At 55.2% G+C, this 16,988-nt stretch overlaps 1 protein-coding gene and 1 pseudogene across 2 annotated transcripts; one reads left to right on the top strand and one right to left on the bottom strand.

The window, feature by feature from the left end:
• Positions 1–4,360: 4,360 nt before the first annotated feature.
• Positions 4,361–7,816, bottom strand: LOC113883374 (annotated as a pseudogene). The gene is made up of 2 exons (XR_003508628.1): positions 7,576–7,816; positions 4,361–7,388 (listed from the first exon to the last, which is right to left on the bottom strand). The product of XR_003508628.1 is annotated as a zinc finger protein 436-like (transcript).
• A 145-nt stretch (positions 7,817–7,961) lies between these two features.
• Positions 7,962–15,602, top strand: ARMC5 (armadillo repeat containing 5). Its single transcript, XM_027527013.1, has 6 exons — positions 7,962–8,538; positions 11,313–11,420; positions 11,528–12,314; positions 13,174–13,670; positions 14,286–14,418; positions 14,522–15,602. Exons 1-6 carry the CDS (start codon positions 8,061–8,063, stop codon positions 15,339–15,341), a joined length of 2,823 nt encoding a protein of 940 aa, XP_027382814.1. The 5' UTR covers positions 7,962–8,060; the 3' UTR covers positions 15,342–15,602.
• The last annotated feature ends 1,386 nt before the right edge of the window (positions 15,603–16,988 follow it).

Here is a 16,988-nt window from a genome sequence, read left to right as displayed (position 1 = left end):
CTGTAAAGAATCTGCCCACAGTGCAGGAGACCCATGTTCGATCCCTGGGTCAGGAAGATCCCATGGAGAAGGAAATGGTAACCCACTCCAGTATTATTGCCTGGGAAATCCCATGGACAGAGGAGGCTGACGGGAGACCATGGGGTCGCAAAGAACTGGACACAACTGAGCAACTAACACACACATAAGGTTGAGAACCTTTGAACTAAAGGAGTATCTGTTGGTCCTCACTGCAGTGCTTCCCTTCTGAGCCACGGGTCCAGGGTATTAAGAAACTAAGATCATGGTCCTGAACTCGGGTGCGCACAGCTCTCAGTAGCTGGATTCAATGCCACATGATGATAAAATTTAACTTCACCAAACCATCTAAGTCTAAATAGCTGTCTCCCGGCTGGGGGTACCCAGTGGCCTTGTGGAAAGTTGAGAGAGAGAGGGTCCTGACGGAAGGCGGGTGTTTAGGTCGGTGTGAGGGGTGTGGTGGGTGAAGGCAGTACTCGGCTGGAGACCTTAGGAACAGTAGCTCAGTTCAGTTCAGTTCAGTTGCTCAGTGGTGGCAGACTCTGTGACCCCATGAACCCCAGCACTCCAGGCCTCCCTGTCCATCACCAACTCCTGGAGTCCACCCAAACCCATGTCCATCGAGTCGATGATGCCATCCAACCATCTCATCCTCTGTCGTCCCCTTTTCCTCCTGCCCTCAATCTTTCCCAGCATTAGGGTCTTTTCCAATGAGTCAACTCTTCGCATGAGGTGGCCAAATTATTGGAGTTTCAGCCTCAACATCAGTCTTTCCAATGAACACCCAGGACTGATCTCCTTTAGGATGGACTGGTTGGATTTCCTTGCAGTCCAAGGGACTCTCAAGAGTCTTCTCCAACACCACACTTCAAAAGCATCAATTCTTCGGTGCTCAGCTTTCTTTACAGTCCAACTCTCACATCCATACATGACTACTGGAAAAACCATAGCCTTGACTAGACGGACCTTTGCTAGCAAAGTAACGTCTCTGCTTTTTAATATGCTGTCTAGGTTGGTCATAATTTTCCTTCCAAGGAGTAATCGTCTTTTAATTTCATGGCTGCAATCACCATCTGCAGTGATTTTGGAGCCCCAAAAAATAAAGTCAGCCACTGTTTCCCCATCTATCTGTCATTAAGTGATGGGACCAGATGCCATGATCTTCGTTTTCTGAATGTTGAGCTTTAAGCCAACTTTTTCACTCTCCTCTTTCACTTTCATCAAGAGGCTCTTTAGTTCTTCTTCACTTTCTGCCATAAGGGTGGTGTCATCTGCATATCTGAGGTTATTGATATTTCTCCCGGCACTCTTGACTCCAGCTTGTGCTTCCTCCAGCCCAGCGTTTCTCATGATGTATTCTGCATATGAGTTAAATAAGCAGGGTAACAATATACAGCCTTGACGTACTCCTTTTCCTAGTTGGAACCAGTCTGTTGTTCCATGTCCAGTTCTAACTGTTGCTTCCTGACCAAGAGGCAGGTCAGGTGGTCTGGTATTCCCATCTCTTTCAGAATTTTCCACAGTTTATTGTGATCCACACAGTCAAAGGTTTTGGCATAGTCAATAAAGCAGAAATAGATGTTTTTCTGGAACCCTCTTGCTTTTTCGATGATCCATGGGATGTTGGCAACTCGATCTCTGGTTCCTCTGCCTTTTCTAAAACCAGCTTGAACATCTGGAACGGTAGAAAGATGCCCGGATTATAAAGTGGGTGGAGCTGGAGTTGCTTAAGGGACTACTGGGAGATGAGCTAATGGAATAACTAGACTCCCGGAAGAGAATGGAGGGTGGGAAGCTGAAAAGGGCCATGGAGGTGTTCGTCCCGCCCCTGATAATACCCATGTGCTGTCGGGGCTCAAGGCGCGCCTCATCAATGGGGCTCGGCGGAGGCGAGTGTTCAGAATCGCCCCCCTGCTCCGGGAAAAGGCGGCTGCCCGGGCGGCTGATCGTCGCCAGCTCTTATCTACGGAGACCCCGCACCCACGTGTCTCTTGCATGACACCCGAGGGTGCAATAAGCTAAGGTTGTTCGTCCCCAGCTCAAGGAAAGCCACCCGCTGCGTGGCAAGGGGCCCTACTCCACATGGCAGAACCCAGAGGGAACCGCCGCCAACTCTCCAGGGCCGGCAGCCTCCGCCGGGCCTGCTGGGAAATGTAGTCCGCAAGGTGACCTGGGAAAAGGAGGTGCGTTGACCCCCTAGCCCCAAAGACCCCGAGACCCGGATGCGGAAGGTCCCGGGCATCCTTACTCAGTCTCCGGAAGGGGGCGCTCCAGCCACGGCCGCCCTGCTTGCTTAGCACCTCCCCACAAATCGCCCACCTGTCCCACAACCTTCCCAAGATGGGCTGAAACGGTCAGAGCAATGAACGCACCACAGAGAACCGCGGAGAAACGGCAGCCCAGTCCCTAATTAGAATGTGAGAGGAAACGGCTAGGAGCGGTCTTCCCTCAAGCGAGAGATTTTTAGATGTCACCGCACCACGTTAAGCCATATCACCTTGGCCGGGGCTCGCTCCCCTGGGCGTCCCAGTCACACGCTTTTGTTTCATTTGCTATACAGTCTATTACTGGGATCACTGGTGTAATAAGGTCCGTTCATTAGATGATAGTACTAGAGCATCGATAATTTCCTGACTTTGATAATGTCCTTGTTTTTAGAAAATACACATTATTTAGGAATATAGAGCGATGTTAGCATTTTGAACTGGGAGGAAATAAGAGAAAGGGCCAGGGTATCCTGAATCCTACGGAAGAGAATCGGCAAATCACCCGGGCAGTGATCAGCCCTTCCTAAAGTTGATCTGCCCCTGTCTCATGTGGGATGCAGGGACTCAGCAGACATAGAGTTTCTGTTCTCCCGCAACGTGACTAGCGAAGGGAGGGAGGGAGGAGTTGTGGCTTGGGGCTGCGGTGCTGTTCCCATCCCCAGTGCACATCCAAAGCACTTGCCAGCCACTGTTGAGCTTCTAGGTGGGCGGGACTCCAGCTGCCAGCCTATGGCACACCCAATACACAGCACCAGCCTCTGTATCGACCACCAGGCTCAGACGTGGAACCTGGATCCCAGGAGTGGATGAGATCAGAGACAGAACTGGATGGAGTCCGAGCTCATGTCCAGAACTAAGCAGAAGCAGAGCCAGTCCAGGGGAAATGGTATTACTGACTCCCCCTCCCTCTGAGCCCACTGGGTGTCTCCACACTTTCTTGCTTCCCAAAAGAGCCCTTCCAGGGATGTCTGCCAGGGGTGATTTCCCCCACGAGGCTCACAGGGTCCCATACTCACCCTCTGACCAAGGCACATGGGTTTGCCTTGCCTTGCTGAATCTGTAAGCTCTGTCCCTATTCCCTCGCAGATATGGAAAGGAGTTTCAATATTGGAGGGTGATATCTCAGATACGGAGACAGAGGATTCAGGGGAGAAGGGAAGAGGAGAAAAAATGATTGGGGGAGGGGGCAGGAACGGGTGACGAAAAAGAGAAACTGCCTCCACTGCATGAAGAGTCTTGGTCACCCATGAAAGTGTAGGGTGGGGATGGTCACCCCCAAACGCCTTTCTGTAGCAGTTAGGCAAGTAATACAAATGAAACACACTGATTCAGGGATACAGCATGGAGCAGTGTGGACTGTCCATGTCCCAGGCAAACATTACTCGGCCCTGTCAAGAGCTGTTGCTGGAGAGAACCAGTGTTGCTGAATTTTCTGATCCTCTCCCCTTTCCCCAAACCCCAATCCAGAAATTTAAATCGGGAGATTTCACATCACAATCTAGAAATGTTGGCTCATGGGGATTCCCTGGAGGTCCAATGATTAGGACTATCTCCTTTCCCTGCTGAGGGCATGGGTTCGATCCCTGGTCAGGGAACTAAGATCCCTCAAGCTGCACAAGTGCACACATGTGTGTACACACACACACACACACACACACACACAAAGGTGGCTCAATAGTTTACACACACACACACCGTGAAGGCCAAAACTAACGTGTTTACCGTCTCTGCCCTGAACACTGGTCACCTGCCTGGGCGGTGACACTGCCTCCCTCCCAGCTCAGGGCACAGTAAATGCTGAATAAACCCCAGTTCCTGTTTCCAAGGTCCGGTCTGCCTCCCTGCTCCAGGAAGAACTTGTTTCTACAACTGAGAGGATGGAGCACAGGGCTACTTACATTAAGGTGAGAACCAGCTTCAGTTGATGGAAAGAGATTTTGCGAACAGATCCCCCTCCCATGCCCATCTCCACCATGAACCTCACGACCATCTGCACCTACAATTTTGCAGAGAACAGAATCCAGCTTTGAGGAAGCTGAGGCCCCAAGGCCACGAGTAAGAGTATAAACAGGAGCTGATCATAACATCCATTTATTGAGTGCTTACTACGGATGTGCCCAGCTCAGGCCTCCCGCTCAAACCCTGGTTTGTGCTCTTTGAAATGGTGTCAACAACGGGGAACATTCCAGAACCCTTCCCTTCATCACAGACCCAGATTGAGGAGACAAGTGGCATCCATTAGATGCACCTTCACGAAGCCTCTTAAGACTTGCTGCAAGTGATGCCCTTTCTCCAGCGCCGGAACTGGGTTCGGGTCCATCTCCTTCATGACACCATGCTACCCCAGGACTGGGGCTATCTCACTCATTTCTGTAACCTTCAGGAGGAGGCAAAAAGTGCACTGGTGCGATGCCTGCAGACTGACACCCCCAGTGACAGGGTTGGCAAGCAGAGTTGGCAGACGAGTTTTGCTGAGTTACTTCCTCCACCCAGGTGTTTCAAGTCAGTGATCCCATGGGAGCTTACTACCATCCTGGGAGGCAACATCACCCTCAGTTTTACAGATGAAGAAACTGAAGCTCAGAAGAGGCAGACCTGTCCAAGGTCATGCAGTTAGGAAGAGATACTCTGTGCTAGAAGCTCACATCCCTTCCCTTCGGCCCTTATTCTCTGCGGTGCAGTTCTAGATGCACCGAGCTGCTAAGAGGCAAGATTTTGGGACAAGGCACCAGAGGTGTGGGTCTCATGATTCCTTGGGGCAGGCACCAGGCCTCCCCCAACCTCAAAAGGGCTACGTTCCGTGCCCCTCCCAGGAACAGAGCCGGCTACAGGGAGGACAGCAGAGCCTCACAGCTTAGCCTCTGCTCTGGGCGAACATTGTGCTGTGCTTCGAGAAGCCTCCCTCTGGCTCCCATAGACTGTTTTACCAACAGAAACACGTTTGTTTACATAGGCAGCCCACCCCAATGGTCAAACTACAGTGCTATGTCCAGTCCCCAGTGTCTGGGCACACTAGATTGTCACCATTTTCTCCTCTTTGAGGGATCAGAGAAAAAACCTGGGAAACCTTCGAGGAAAGAGGCTAAAGGAAAGGAAGGGGCAGATGACCAACGTCTGGTCTTTTGCCCCTGCCTAGAAATGCCACCAGCCTTCCTGGTCTGTTGCTTTGGTCCTGGGCCCCACCAGTTTCACTTTGTAGACAGTTGTCTTTCAAAGAGATCATACACCCCTGAGCTCACCTAATGGTCCCCAAGTTCAACCTCTCTGAGCCCTGTGCTAGGACACACCCTTCCTTATGGTCCCCTCTTGGAGGTGAGGCCCTCCCCGACCTCCTTCTTCTCCACTGTCTTCCTCATGGGGGTTTGCCTGGCATCTGGCCCCATTCTCCTGGGCGGAGGGGGCCACAGCTCCTGCGTAATTTGCCCCCTCACTCCCTGGACCTGTGAAGGGATCTGATCAGCAGCTGCCAAAGGTGCTTTGCATCTTAAAGCAACCTGGCCAGTTCAGCCCATCCCCAAACTCTCCCTCCAGCCGGAGTCCCATCTCCAGGGCCTCAGAGAACATGCCCAACTTTTCTGTCCCAATTCCTCCAGCCTGGGCTTCCCTGATTCAGCCCACAAATCAGCAGCCCCGGAGGAGCAGAAGAGGCCTGCTGAGAAATTCTGGTCCCCTCAGTCTCCTGAAGGACTGCATCAAAGTCAGAGCTGCAGTTTGGGCTGCAACTTAAGCCAGGGATGTTGGCAGGGGCTGCCACCCTGGTGCGTCCGCTGGTGCTGGCCCAGATAGGGAGCTGGGGGCAAAGGCCTTGTCACTCTGCCGGCAGACGGAGGGCTTCTCTCCGCGGTGCGCCACCCGGTGGATGAGCAGGGGAGAGCTCTGGCGGAAGCTCCTGTCACACTGGCTCAAAGCCTAAGGTTTCTGGCCCGTGGGAGTGTTGGTGCGGCAGCAGATTTGAACTGTCTACAAAACTCTTGCTGCAGCTGAGTTTGGTGCACTTATTTCTTGCCTGTGTGTGAGCACTGTGTTTAAAAAGCTTGGAGCTGTGGAAGAAGGTTTTGCCACATTCTGGGCCGGCGTGGGGTCGTTCGCCCATGTGGACTTGCTGGTGCTTGGTGAACTGGGTGAGCTCCTTAAAGCCACGGCCACACTCAGGACACCTGAAGGGTCACTCTCCACTGTGGGTGAGTTGGTGCCTTAGGCAGCCGGAGCTGTGGGTGAAGTTCTTGCTCCTCCTCCGCGTGCGATCGCTGGTGCTTGAGCAGATAAGAGCTGCACCCAAAGCGGTCACCACACCAGATACAGAGGTAGGGCTTCTCACCGGTGTGGCAGCGCTGGTGCTGCGCCAGGTTGGAGCTGAGGCTGAAGCGCTTGCCGCAGTCCCCCGCAGCTGTATGGCTTCACCCCCGTGCGCGTGCGCTGGTGCTGGATCAGGTTGAAGCTAACACAGAAGTCTTGCCACATTCGGCACAAGTATCAGGCTTCTCGCCCATGTGCCCCCGCCGGTGTCCGAGCTGCGGCCAATAATAGGCTCCTCGCACTCCAGACACTTATGAGGCCGGAGGCCTGAGTGAGAGCGACGGTGTCGCATGAGGTTAGAGCTCAGGCTGAAGCAACGGTCACACTGGGGACAGAGGGACGGTTTCTCGCCGGTGTGTACCCCGTGCTGTTTAGCCAGATCTGACCACCGTCGGAAGCTTTTGCTACACTGGGGACAGCAGTAGGGTTTATCACCGCCGCTGCTTTGGTGATGATTGAGATCGGGGAGGTAGGCTGCAGTCAATCCACACTGCTGGCACTCGAAGGCTCCAGGGACCGCAGGAGAGTTGGTCTTGGCAGGAGTTTCTCTCTCCCCAGGGCCAGAGACTGACCTACGTAGGTACCGCAGGCCCAGCATCATTTCCCAGGCGGCCGGCTGCCCCGGCGACACCAAGGGCCGCTTGTGTGAAACAACTCCGCAAACAAAGGAGGACCTTGGGATTTCCTGGGATCCAGACAACCGGTTCCCCCGCTGCTCGGCGCCGTCGGAGTCCTCCCTTGCAGTTTCTGGAGCCCGCGACTCCACAGCCGGAAGAGCGTCCCGTTTCCTAGATACCAACCACTCAACTCACAAGCACAACCAGAGCTGAAGACTCTCGGGACCCAGGAATCCAGCACCGGAAACGGAAATGTCCACTAGCTCGTGCCATTCTAGGAAGTGGCAGCGAACGGTCTCTGTGGGTTTAACCCTCTCGTTCACCTGGCGGAGCAAGTGCTCCCATCTGCAGCCGCTATCAGGAACTTGACACTTTACTCTTGGCTGGAGGTTCTGAGCCCATCGGCGCAAACTTCAGTGCCCCGGCCACCGCTGGGGGGCGGCAAAACGAGCTGTCGTTGCCAAGGACACGCTGGGGGCGGAGTAGACACGTCACCTGGAGTAGCACCTTACTGAGACGCCAAGGTCGGAGGTACTGGTCCACCTGAGGCCCTTTAGAGTTTCCCATCCATCCTAAGCTAGGCGTGTTAAACTTGGCGCAGACTACATATCCCAGCATGCACCGCAGGCGCCTCTAGGGCACTCACAACGATCAGATAGGTAACCACTACTCTCAACATTTTTTCTGCGACTGTGCAAGTCAGAGCACCAGGATCGAGAACTACAACTTCCGACCTGCAGAACAGCTGCGGCGCTATTTAAAAAGCGTCAGAGAGGCGGTGCCTGGCCACGCCCCTCTTTTCCAGTTCCGCTCCCTTGGACGAGCTGCGAGGAGAGGGGCGGAGCCTTAGGCCTGAGCCAAGATGGCGGCTGCGAAGTCAACCCCCACGGACTCGCTCTCGTTCTGCCTCGCGCAGCTCACGGCGGCGGCCGGGGAGGGTCTAGGTGGGCGAAAGGACACAGCTACCAGCGAGACACCCTTGGGCCGTGCGCTCTTAGCCCTCCGTACGCGCCACGTCAAGGCAGCCGGGGGAATAGAGCGCTTCCGGGCACGCGGCGGGCTCCGCCCCCTTCTCGCGCTGCTACGGCGAGCGGCTGCAGCGGGCCCCGCCCCGTCCCAGGCTGGCGCAGGCTCCGCCCCCTCGTCGGTCGAGTCAGCGGCTTCTTCTGGCCCCGCCCCTTCGCCGGGCTCCGCCCCCTCTGCTGCGTCACCAGCGACACCCTCGCCACCAGCGCGCCTGCGCAAGACGCTGGACTTGGCGCTCAGCATCCTGGCCAACTGCTGTACTGAAGGGGCGTGCCGGGCTGAAGTGCGCAGACTCGGAGGCATTCTCCCATTGGGTAAGTGCCCCGCCCTCACTTCCTAAAAGGTTTCCACCCATACCTCTGTCTGGGCCTGGGCGGAGTCTCGAGTTCTTTGTGCTGCAACCTGGAGGGTTGTGTTTTAGGACGGCGCAGCGCCCTCTGTTTTCTTGTCGTCGAGATATGTGACGTCACTTCTCTTTCTAGAAATTATATGCTAGCCCTGCTAGATCCGATAATTAAAGCTAATTACCTGGGTATTGATTAAGGATCACCTCTGTCGCATCTGGGCTAATGGAGGCCAAAAGGTTATTTGGTGACTTTGAAATGATTCTTAGTCTTCATTTATGTTCATAGTAGGCACTCAGTGCCTGCTATGTCTAGCCTTGTGCAGAGCTCTGAAATCCCATTTGATGAGCTAGACTTCAGGTGTAGTGCTTCAGAAAGTGGGCTCTGCAGTCAGCTAGACCCATCAGAGACTAGGATTGTAAAGTGGGGTAATAATAACTACCTGAAAAAATTGGAATAGGGAGAAAATAAAATACAAAGATGGAGCACAGATTCTCAAAGTATCTGTGACTGGGTACTCCCAGTTATTGAAAACTAGCACGTTAAGAACAAATCCTGGAAATCCCTGGTGGTCTAATGGTTAGGACTTGGTGCTTTCACTGCTGGGATCCAGGTTCCATACCTGGTCAGGGAACCGCAAGCCTCCAGGCACAGCCAAAAAAACTAGAACAAATCCTAAGCCAGTGTTATAACTATAAATGGAATGTAACCTTGAAAATTTGGGATGAAAGTGAAAGTGGAGAGTGGAAAAGTTGGCTTAAAGCTCAACATTCAGAAAATGAAGATCATGGCATCTGGTCCCATCACTTCATGGGAAATAGATGGGGAAACTGGAAACAGTGTCAGACTTTATTTTTCTGGGCTCCAAAATCACTGCAGATGGTGACTGCAGCCATGAAATTAAAAGACGCTTACTCCTTGGAAGGAAAGTTATGACCAACCTAGATAGTATGTTGAAAAACAGAGACATTACTTTGCCAACAAAGGTCCGTCTAGTCAAGGCTATGGTTTTTCCTGTGGTCATGTATGGATGTGAGAGTTGGACTGTGAAGAAGGCTGAGCGCCGAAGAATTGATGCTTTTGAACTGGGGTGTTGGAGAAGACTCTTGAGAGTCCCTTGGACTGCAAGGAGATCCAACCAGTCCATTCTGAAGGAGATCAGCCCTGGGATTTCTTTGGAAGGAATGATGCTAAAGCTGAGACTCCAGTACTTTGGCCACCTCATGCGAAGAGTTGACTCATTGGAAAAGACTGTGATGCTGGGAGGGATTGGGGGCAGGAGGAGAAGGGGACGACAGAGGATGAGATGGTATCACTGACTCGATGGACATGAGTCTGGGTGAACTCCGGGAGTTGGTGATGGACAGGGAGGCCTGGCGTGCTGCAATTCATGGGGTTGCAAAGAGTCGGACACGACTGGGCGACTGATCTGATCTGATACTGAACTGAACTGATATTGTACATGTGTAATTTATATAGTGTACATTTTTAACTTATACAATAGTGCTTCTTAGGTGGCTCAGTGGTAAAGAATCTGCCTGCCAATGGAGGAGATGTGTGTTCAATCCCTAGGCCCAGAAGATCCCCTGGAGGAGGAAATAGCAACCCACTCCAGTATTCTTGCCTGGAAAATCCCATGCACAGAGGAGCCTGGCAGGCTGCAGTCCCTGGGGTCACAAGGAGTCAGACATGACTGAGCAACAGAGCACACAACTTATATAATATTGTGCATTATCTACATTTTAGTTTTTCAAATGAGAACAAACCCAGAAGATAGCAAGCTTTTCTGTTTACCAGCTAACTTGGCGCCTTCTAGTGGCAACATTGTGAACACAGCGTTCTTCTTCATTGCCTGCCAGCTATAAACTTAGGCCTATTTTTATGAAATCTTTATTGTTTTGATAAAATAAAACATTATTTTCAGTTTTCATAAAATGTATCTGGACCATAATGTATTTGACAAGAGGCCTGGCACATTAAGTCCTCAATAAATATAAGTTTTGTTGTTAGTGTATAACCCCCATCATTCATTCACTGTTCTGTACTTTAAATATCTCCTGAATCCATCCCACTGCTTTGCCTTCTTCCATCACGTGCCCAGAGACTGTGCTGGGCTGTGCTGGTATCTGGGTCAACCCATCTTCTGCTCACTCTGCCTTACTGTTTTCCCCTGTAATCCATTCTCCTCATGACTGCCAGTCTAGATCATGGCCTGTCCATTCTTAGAACCCTGTATGGCTCCCAGTGCCCTCACATTCAAGTCCTCATCTCTTGACCTGATAAGGCCCTTTGTGAAGTCATAACATAGACACTAGATCTCACTTTTGGGCCTTTGCAAAGGGTGCTACCAAACCTAAAATGTCCCTTAACACTCCCATCCACCGTCCACCTAGCAAACACCTACCTATCGAACTTTCCAGATCCCGCAAGTTTTAGGCCTATTCTGGAGGCCTTCCCTGACTCTCTGAGGCCACATTCTTTTTTTTTAAATTTATTTATTTATTTTAATTGGAGGCTAATTACAATATTGTAGTGGTTTTTGCCATACATTGACATGAATCAGCCATGGATGTACATGTGTCCCCCATCCTGAACCCCCCCTCCTGCCTCCCTCCCCATCCCATCCCTCAGGGTCATCCCAGTGCACCGGCCCTGAGCGCCCTGTCCTGAGGCCACGTTCTTGAGGTGATTAACGAGAGAGACAAGAAGGAGTAGAACCCTCAAGAAGCCAAACTCTCTTGCAGTGACTATTCTTCAGTGTGTGAAGACAGACAGCATCCAGAACCGAACCGCCCGTGCTCTGGGGAACTTAGCCATGGAACCTGAGAGCTGTGGGGACATCCACTGTGCTGGTGAGCGGGCTTTGAGGGTGGAGCCAGCTAGGGCTTGGGAATTAAAGAAGGGATGGGTGGGCGGGGGTCTGTCCTCACTCGCCCTCCATCTCCTCCCCCACCCCCAGGTGCTGTTCCCCTGCTCGTGGAGAGCCTGACAGCCTGCCAGGACTCCCAGTGCCGCCAGAGTGTGGTCCGCGCCCTCCGCAACCTGGCGGACTCACCCCAGCACCGCCTGGCCCTGGCCCAGCAGGGAGCGGTACGCCCACTGGCTGAACTTCTGGCTGCAGCACCAGATCCCGCGCTGACCTTGGCCTTGGTCCGTGCCCTCCTAGAGCTGAGTCGAGGCTGCTCCCGGGCCTGTGCTGAGCAGCTCAGTCTGGGTGGGGGACTCGGCCCACTGGTCGGCCTGGCCTCCCATCCCAAAAGAGCCGTGCGTGAGGCCACCATCTTGATCCTCGCCAACCTGTGCGCCCAGGGCCTGGTGCGGCCTGCCCTGGGCAATGCTGGGGGCGTGGAGGTGCTGTTGGGTGAACTCCGTCGGCGCCGGGGCCTCAACGGGACAAGCCCAGCCTCCCAGCAGCCCCTGGTGCGGGCCGTGTGTCTGCTGTGCCGGGAGGCTATCAACCGGGCCCGGCTGCGAGATGCCGGGGGCTTGGAGCTGTTGATGGGCTTGCTGCGGGATCCCCGTGCCAGCGCCTGGCACCCTCGTGTGGTGGCTGCCCTCGTGGGCTTCCTATATGATACAGGGGCCCTGGGCCGGCTTCAGGCTCTGGGATTGGTACCTCTCCTGGCTGGGCAGCTGTGTGGTGAGGCTGGCGATGAGGAAGAAGAAGGAAGAGAAGCTGCCTCCTGGGACTTCCCTGAGGAGAGGACCCCAGAGCGGGCAGAGGCGGGAAGCTTCCGAAGCCTCCAGTGAGTTCCCACCTGATGCTGTGGGGTGGGGCCTCTTTACTACCCTCACTCACCCCGCCCCCACCTATTCTGTATTTGTAAGACTTTGATTCTGACCCCTAATACCTTGTTCTCACTGAACATGACTGCCTTCAAGACCCCAAATATACCTCTTCTCTCTTAGAGCCACCTTTTGTTTGACCTTGGCTCTCCGCAGGTGGCACAGTGGTAAACAATCCACCTGCCAATGCAAGAGATGCAAGAGACCTGGGTTCAATCCCTGGGTCAGGAAGATCCCCTGGAGGAGGGTATGGCCACCCACTCCACTATTCTCACCTGTAGAATCCCATGGACAGAGGAACCTGGCAGGCTATGGCCCATAGTGTCCCAAAGAGTCAGACACGACTGAAGGGACTTAGCATGCATGCGTGCATGCACGAGTGCTGGGCCTCTTTGCTTACTGTTCCCTGTGCCCAGGGCACTCCTCCTCTGAGATGCCGTGATTAGAACTTAGGTTCATGGGGACTTGATTTAAAACGTCAGCTCTTTCCTTACCACCCCCCTACCCTGTGTTTCTGTTCCCTTTTATTTTTTCTCCACACATATCACTTCACACCACGCTGAACAGAAACTCTAGAGGGTCATGATCTTTTTTTGCTTTTGCTTCTCTGTAGTACCTGAAACGCACTTAGCATACACTAGGCAATAGGCAGTCAGGAATTGCTGAACGGGGTTGGGGGGGGGGTGTTGGGATTCCCTTTTTCCCCTGTCCTCCTCAGGCTGCCTTCTCTTCTGGCCTCAGTCACTTCTTGGAGGACCGCTCTTTTGACCTGCTCCCTCCCCTCGGCCCCGGGTTCCAAATCCTTTGTCCCCCCTGCAGGTCCTGGCTGATCTCCGAGGGTTATGCTGCAGGCCCGGGAGACATCTCTCCCGACTGGTCCCCGGAGTGCTGTCCGCCTCCGCCAGAACCGGCCGATCTGACCAGCCCCACCTCGCTGCGGACGCCCCGCGCCCTGCGCCCGCCCGGCCGCAGCCCCACCGCCTCTGCCGCCGAGGAGCCCTGGGGCCGCGAGGGGCCGGCACTGCTGTTGCTGTCGCGCTTCTCCCAGGCTCCCGACCCCAGCGGGGCGCTGGTGACCGGCCCGGCCCTGTGCGGCCTGCTGGCCTACGTGACGGGCGCGCCGGGCCCGCCGAGCCCCCGCGCTCTGCGCATCCTGGCGCGGCTCACCTGCAACCCCGCCTGCCTCGAGGCCTTCGTGCGCAGCTACGGGGCGGCGCTACTGCGCGCCTGGCTGGTGCTCGGCGTTGCCCCCGACGACTGGCCGGCGCTGCGCACCCGGCAGGCCCGCCGCAGCCAGCACCAGCACCGGGAGTTGGGTGGGTCCTTCGCCCTTCTCACCCTTCCCCTCCCACTGCGCCTCCACTGCTCTCTCACCGCCATCCCTGGGAACAACAGCCACCAAGTGGTGGCCGGGAAGGACTCCCTTCTCCATTGCCCCCACACATAGTTCTTCAACCTCTGACTGTATCTTGGGGCCCAGGGACCCCAGCACCAGGCTTGGCCTGAACAGCTTAGAATCTGCCTCTCCGTCCCCAGTCTCTTCTCATTTCCCCGTATTCCTAACTTCTGCACTCTCCTTGACTCCACTGGGCACACTGATGTGAACTGCGGCTCAGGCACCACGTCTTCCCAGGCTCATGTCCTCCGAAAGTCCCCTTCCAACCCTGCCAGGGACTGCCCAGTCTTCTGTGCCCTGTTTTGGCCCTCGAGGGCCCAGAGTCATTCCCTGACCATCCGGGGGTGGGGCTGTTCTGGCCCTTAACCTTCCAGTTCCTAGGGTTGGGTTGCCATCCCTCCAGGGCCTGCGGTCATCACCCTCTGCCTTGCCCTGAGGTCACCCCCTCCTTCCTCTCGGGGACCCAGGGGCCTCTCTTGCCCACCCCTACCCCCACCCCAGCTGCCAACCTGACCTGCTCCACCCGCCCCTGCAGGTGAGATGCTGCTGCAGAACCTGACTGTGCAAGCTGAGTCGCCCTTCGGAGTGGGAGCCCTCACCCACCTGCTGCTCTCTGGGAGCCCGGAGGACCGTGTGGCCTGCGCCCTGACCCTGCCCTTCATCTGTCGGTGAGGGAGACATGGGTACCTCGCGGGGGCAGGGGGCGCAAGATTGCTGTTCTCCAGCGCTGCCCTTCTCCAGCTTCTGAAAGATTCTCTTTTCCCCTCAAAGGAAGCCCTCTCTGTGGCGCCGGCTACTTCTGGACCAGGGCGGCCTCCGGCTCCTCCTCTCGGCGCTTACCCGGCCCGCTCCGCACCCACTCTTTCTCTTTTTCGCCGCAGATTCCCTTTCCTGCCTCCAAGGCCTGGTGTCTCCCACGGGGAGCCCAGCCATCCTACCTGCAATCCCCTTGGACCTAGACCCACCCTCCCCTTGCCTCTATGAACCTCTGCTGGGCCCAGCCCCCATGCCAGCCCCCGACCTCCACTTCCTGCTGGACTCAGGCCTCCGGCTCCCTGCCCAGCGAGCCGCCTCAGCCACTGCCTCCCCTTTCTTCCGGGCCCTGCTGGCTGGCAGCTTTGCCGAAGCCCAAATGGACCTAGTGCCCCTCCGAGGCCTGTCGCCCAGCGCGGCCTGGCCCATCCTGCATCACCTGCATGGCTGCCGGGGCTGTGGGGCCGCCCTGGGGCCTGTACCTCCGCCAGGCCAGCCCCTGCTGGGCTCCGAAGCTGAGGAGGCTCTGGAGGCCGCTGGCCGTTTCCTGCTGCCAGGGCTGGAGGAGGAGCTGGAAGAAGCTGTGGGCCGCATCCACCTGGGACCCCAGGGTGGCCCAGAGTCAGTGGGGGAGGTGTTCCGCCTGGGCCGGCCGCGGCTGGCTGCCCACTGCGCACGCTGGACCCTTGGGCCGGGGCAGTGCCCCCGGAAGCGGGCCCTGGCTCTGGTGGGGCTTGTGGAAGCTGCTGGCGAGGAGGCTGGGCCCCTGACCGAGGCCTTACTGGCTGTGGTGATGGGGGTGGAGTCAGGGGGCAAGGGTCCCAGCGTAGACTGTTGATGTACCCTGGGGGGAGACCCAGGGATGAGTTAGCTAGGAGGAGGTCTCTCTCAATGGGAGGAGGCTGAGCAGAAGGAGTCACCGTTGATGGCCCATGAGAGGATGGACCTGGACCCCGGGGTGTCTGAAGACTCAGGAGTGAGAAGCCAAGGCCAGGGTCTGGGCATGGGGCCCTCGAGGTGGAGAACAGCCCAGGGCCCCAGGCACCTGGCCTGGCCCAGCTTTATGGATTTGGAATTAAAAGCTTTGGAGTCGGCTCCCCCTGTTGTGTGGTGTCTCTGCTTCCTTTCCTGTGGGAGTACCTGTACACCTTAACCCATCCAGCAGGGTTGTGTCCAGGTGTCTGTGTCTCAGTGGGCCTCCCTGGTGGCTCAGCGGTAAAGAACCTGCCTACTCATGCAGGAGACACAGGTTCAGTCCTGGGGTCTGGAAGATCCCCTGGAGAAGGAAATGAGAACCCACTCCAGTATTCTTGCCTGGGAAATCCCATGGACGGAGGATCCTGATGGGGCTTATAGAGAGTCGGACATGACTTAGCAATTCAACAACAACTGTGTCTCAGTACAGGCCACCCTTGGCCTGCAGGAGTTTAATAAGTAACAATGTGCAGGTTCCTGGAGCCCCGGGATATGCTGCAGTTGCCAGGCTGCTCCTGAGGATGTGGTTTTGGGCCCCAGGGGAAGCCTGCTTCCTGTTCAGGCTACTTCATTGTTTAGCCACCCACCCAGCTGGACACAGACCTGGATCGAGGCTGAGGGGATGTGTGGGTGGGGATGGATGTCCAAGACCTTGGCACTATGGTTTCATCACCCATCACGCATTGTGGACCTTCTGTCTCTGGGTCCATTTTCATCTCTTGGTCAAGTGTCCTGCTGTTTTTCTGAGGGAAGACCTATTGTGTTCTTCAAGTCCCTGAGGCCACTATTCATGCCCAGAGGGAGCTGGAGCCCTAGGCTGGCATTGCTTTGTTTGCCCAGGCAGGGTCTCCAAAAACCTGGCTCCCAGATCATTGACAACTTCGGTGGCAGCCTGACTTTGAGGACAGGGCCTGGACTGGGGCTGTCCACTAACTTCTGGGAAGCCAAGGGGGCCCCTTGCTGCCTCTGAGAGTATCCAGGTCTTTGTTCTCATGATGTCCTTTACAACCACCCAGAGAGCTTTTTTTTTAAATGGAATATATAAATATTTATGTAAGGACTTACTCATTTCTCTCTCCAGCTTTTTTTTTCTTTCTTTTTGGCTGCATGGACGGCTCATGGGATCTCAGTTCCCTGACGAGGGGTCCAATCTGTGCCCCCTGAAGCCGAAGCTTGGAGTCCTAACCACTAGACCACCAGGGAATTCCCCAGAAAACTTTTTTAACAGTGCTGATGCCCAGCCCTTTCTAACTGAATTGGACTGAGGGGAGAGTGCCTTGGGCATCAGTATTTTTTAGATTTATTTTTAATTAGTGGATAATTGCTTTACAATGCTGTGTTGGTTTCTGCCATACAACAGTGCGTATACGTATGTCCTCTCCTTCCCAGCGGAGCCCCCTCCCCCCGCATCAGTGTTTTTAAAAAAGCCCCCCGAGTTGCCATTCCAATGCTCAGTTCTCGACCTGTGTCTGAGTTGAGACCCACAGTCTGTCTGCAGCACTGCTGTGTC

Source organism: Bos indicus x Bos taurus, chromosome 25 (genome assembly GCF_003369695.1).
Source record: "Bos indicus x Bos taurus breed Angus x Brahman F1 hybrid chromosome 25, Bos_hybrid_MaternalHap_v2.0, whole genome shotgun sequence".
NCBI lineage: Eukaryota > Metazoa > Chordata > Mammalia > Artiodactyla > Bovidae > Bos > Bos indicus x Bos taurus.
Note: the sequence above shows the minus strand (reverse complement) of the source record. Positions and strands in the feature narration are given on the sequence as shown.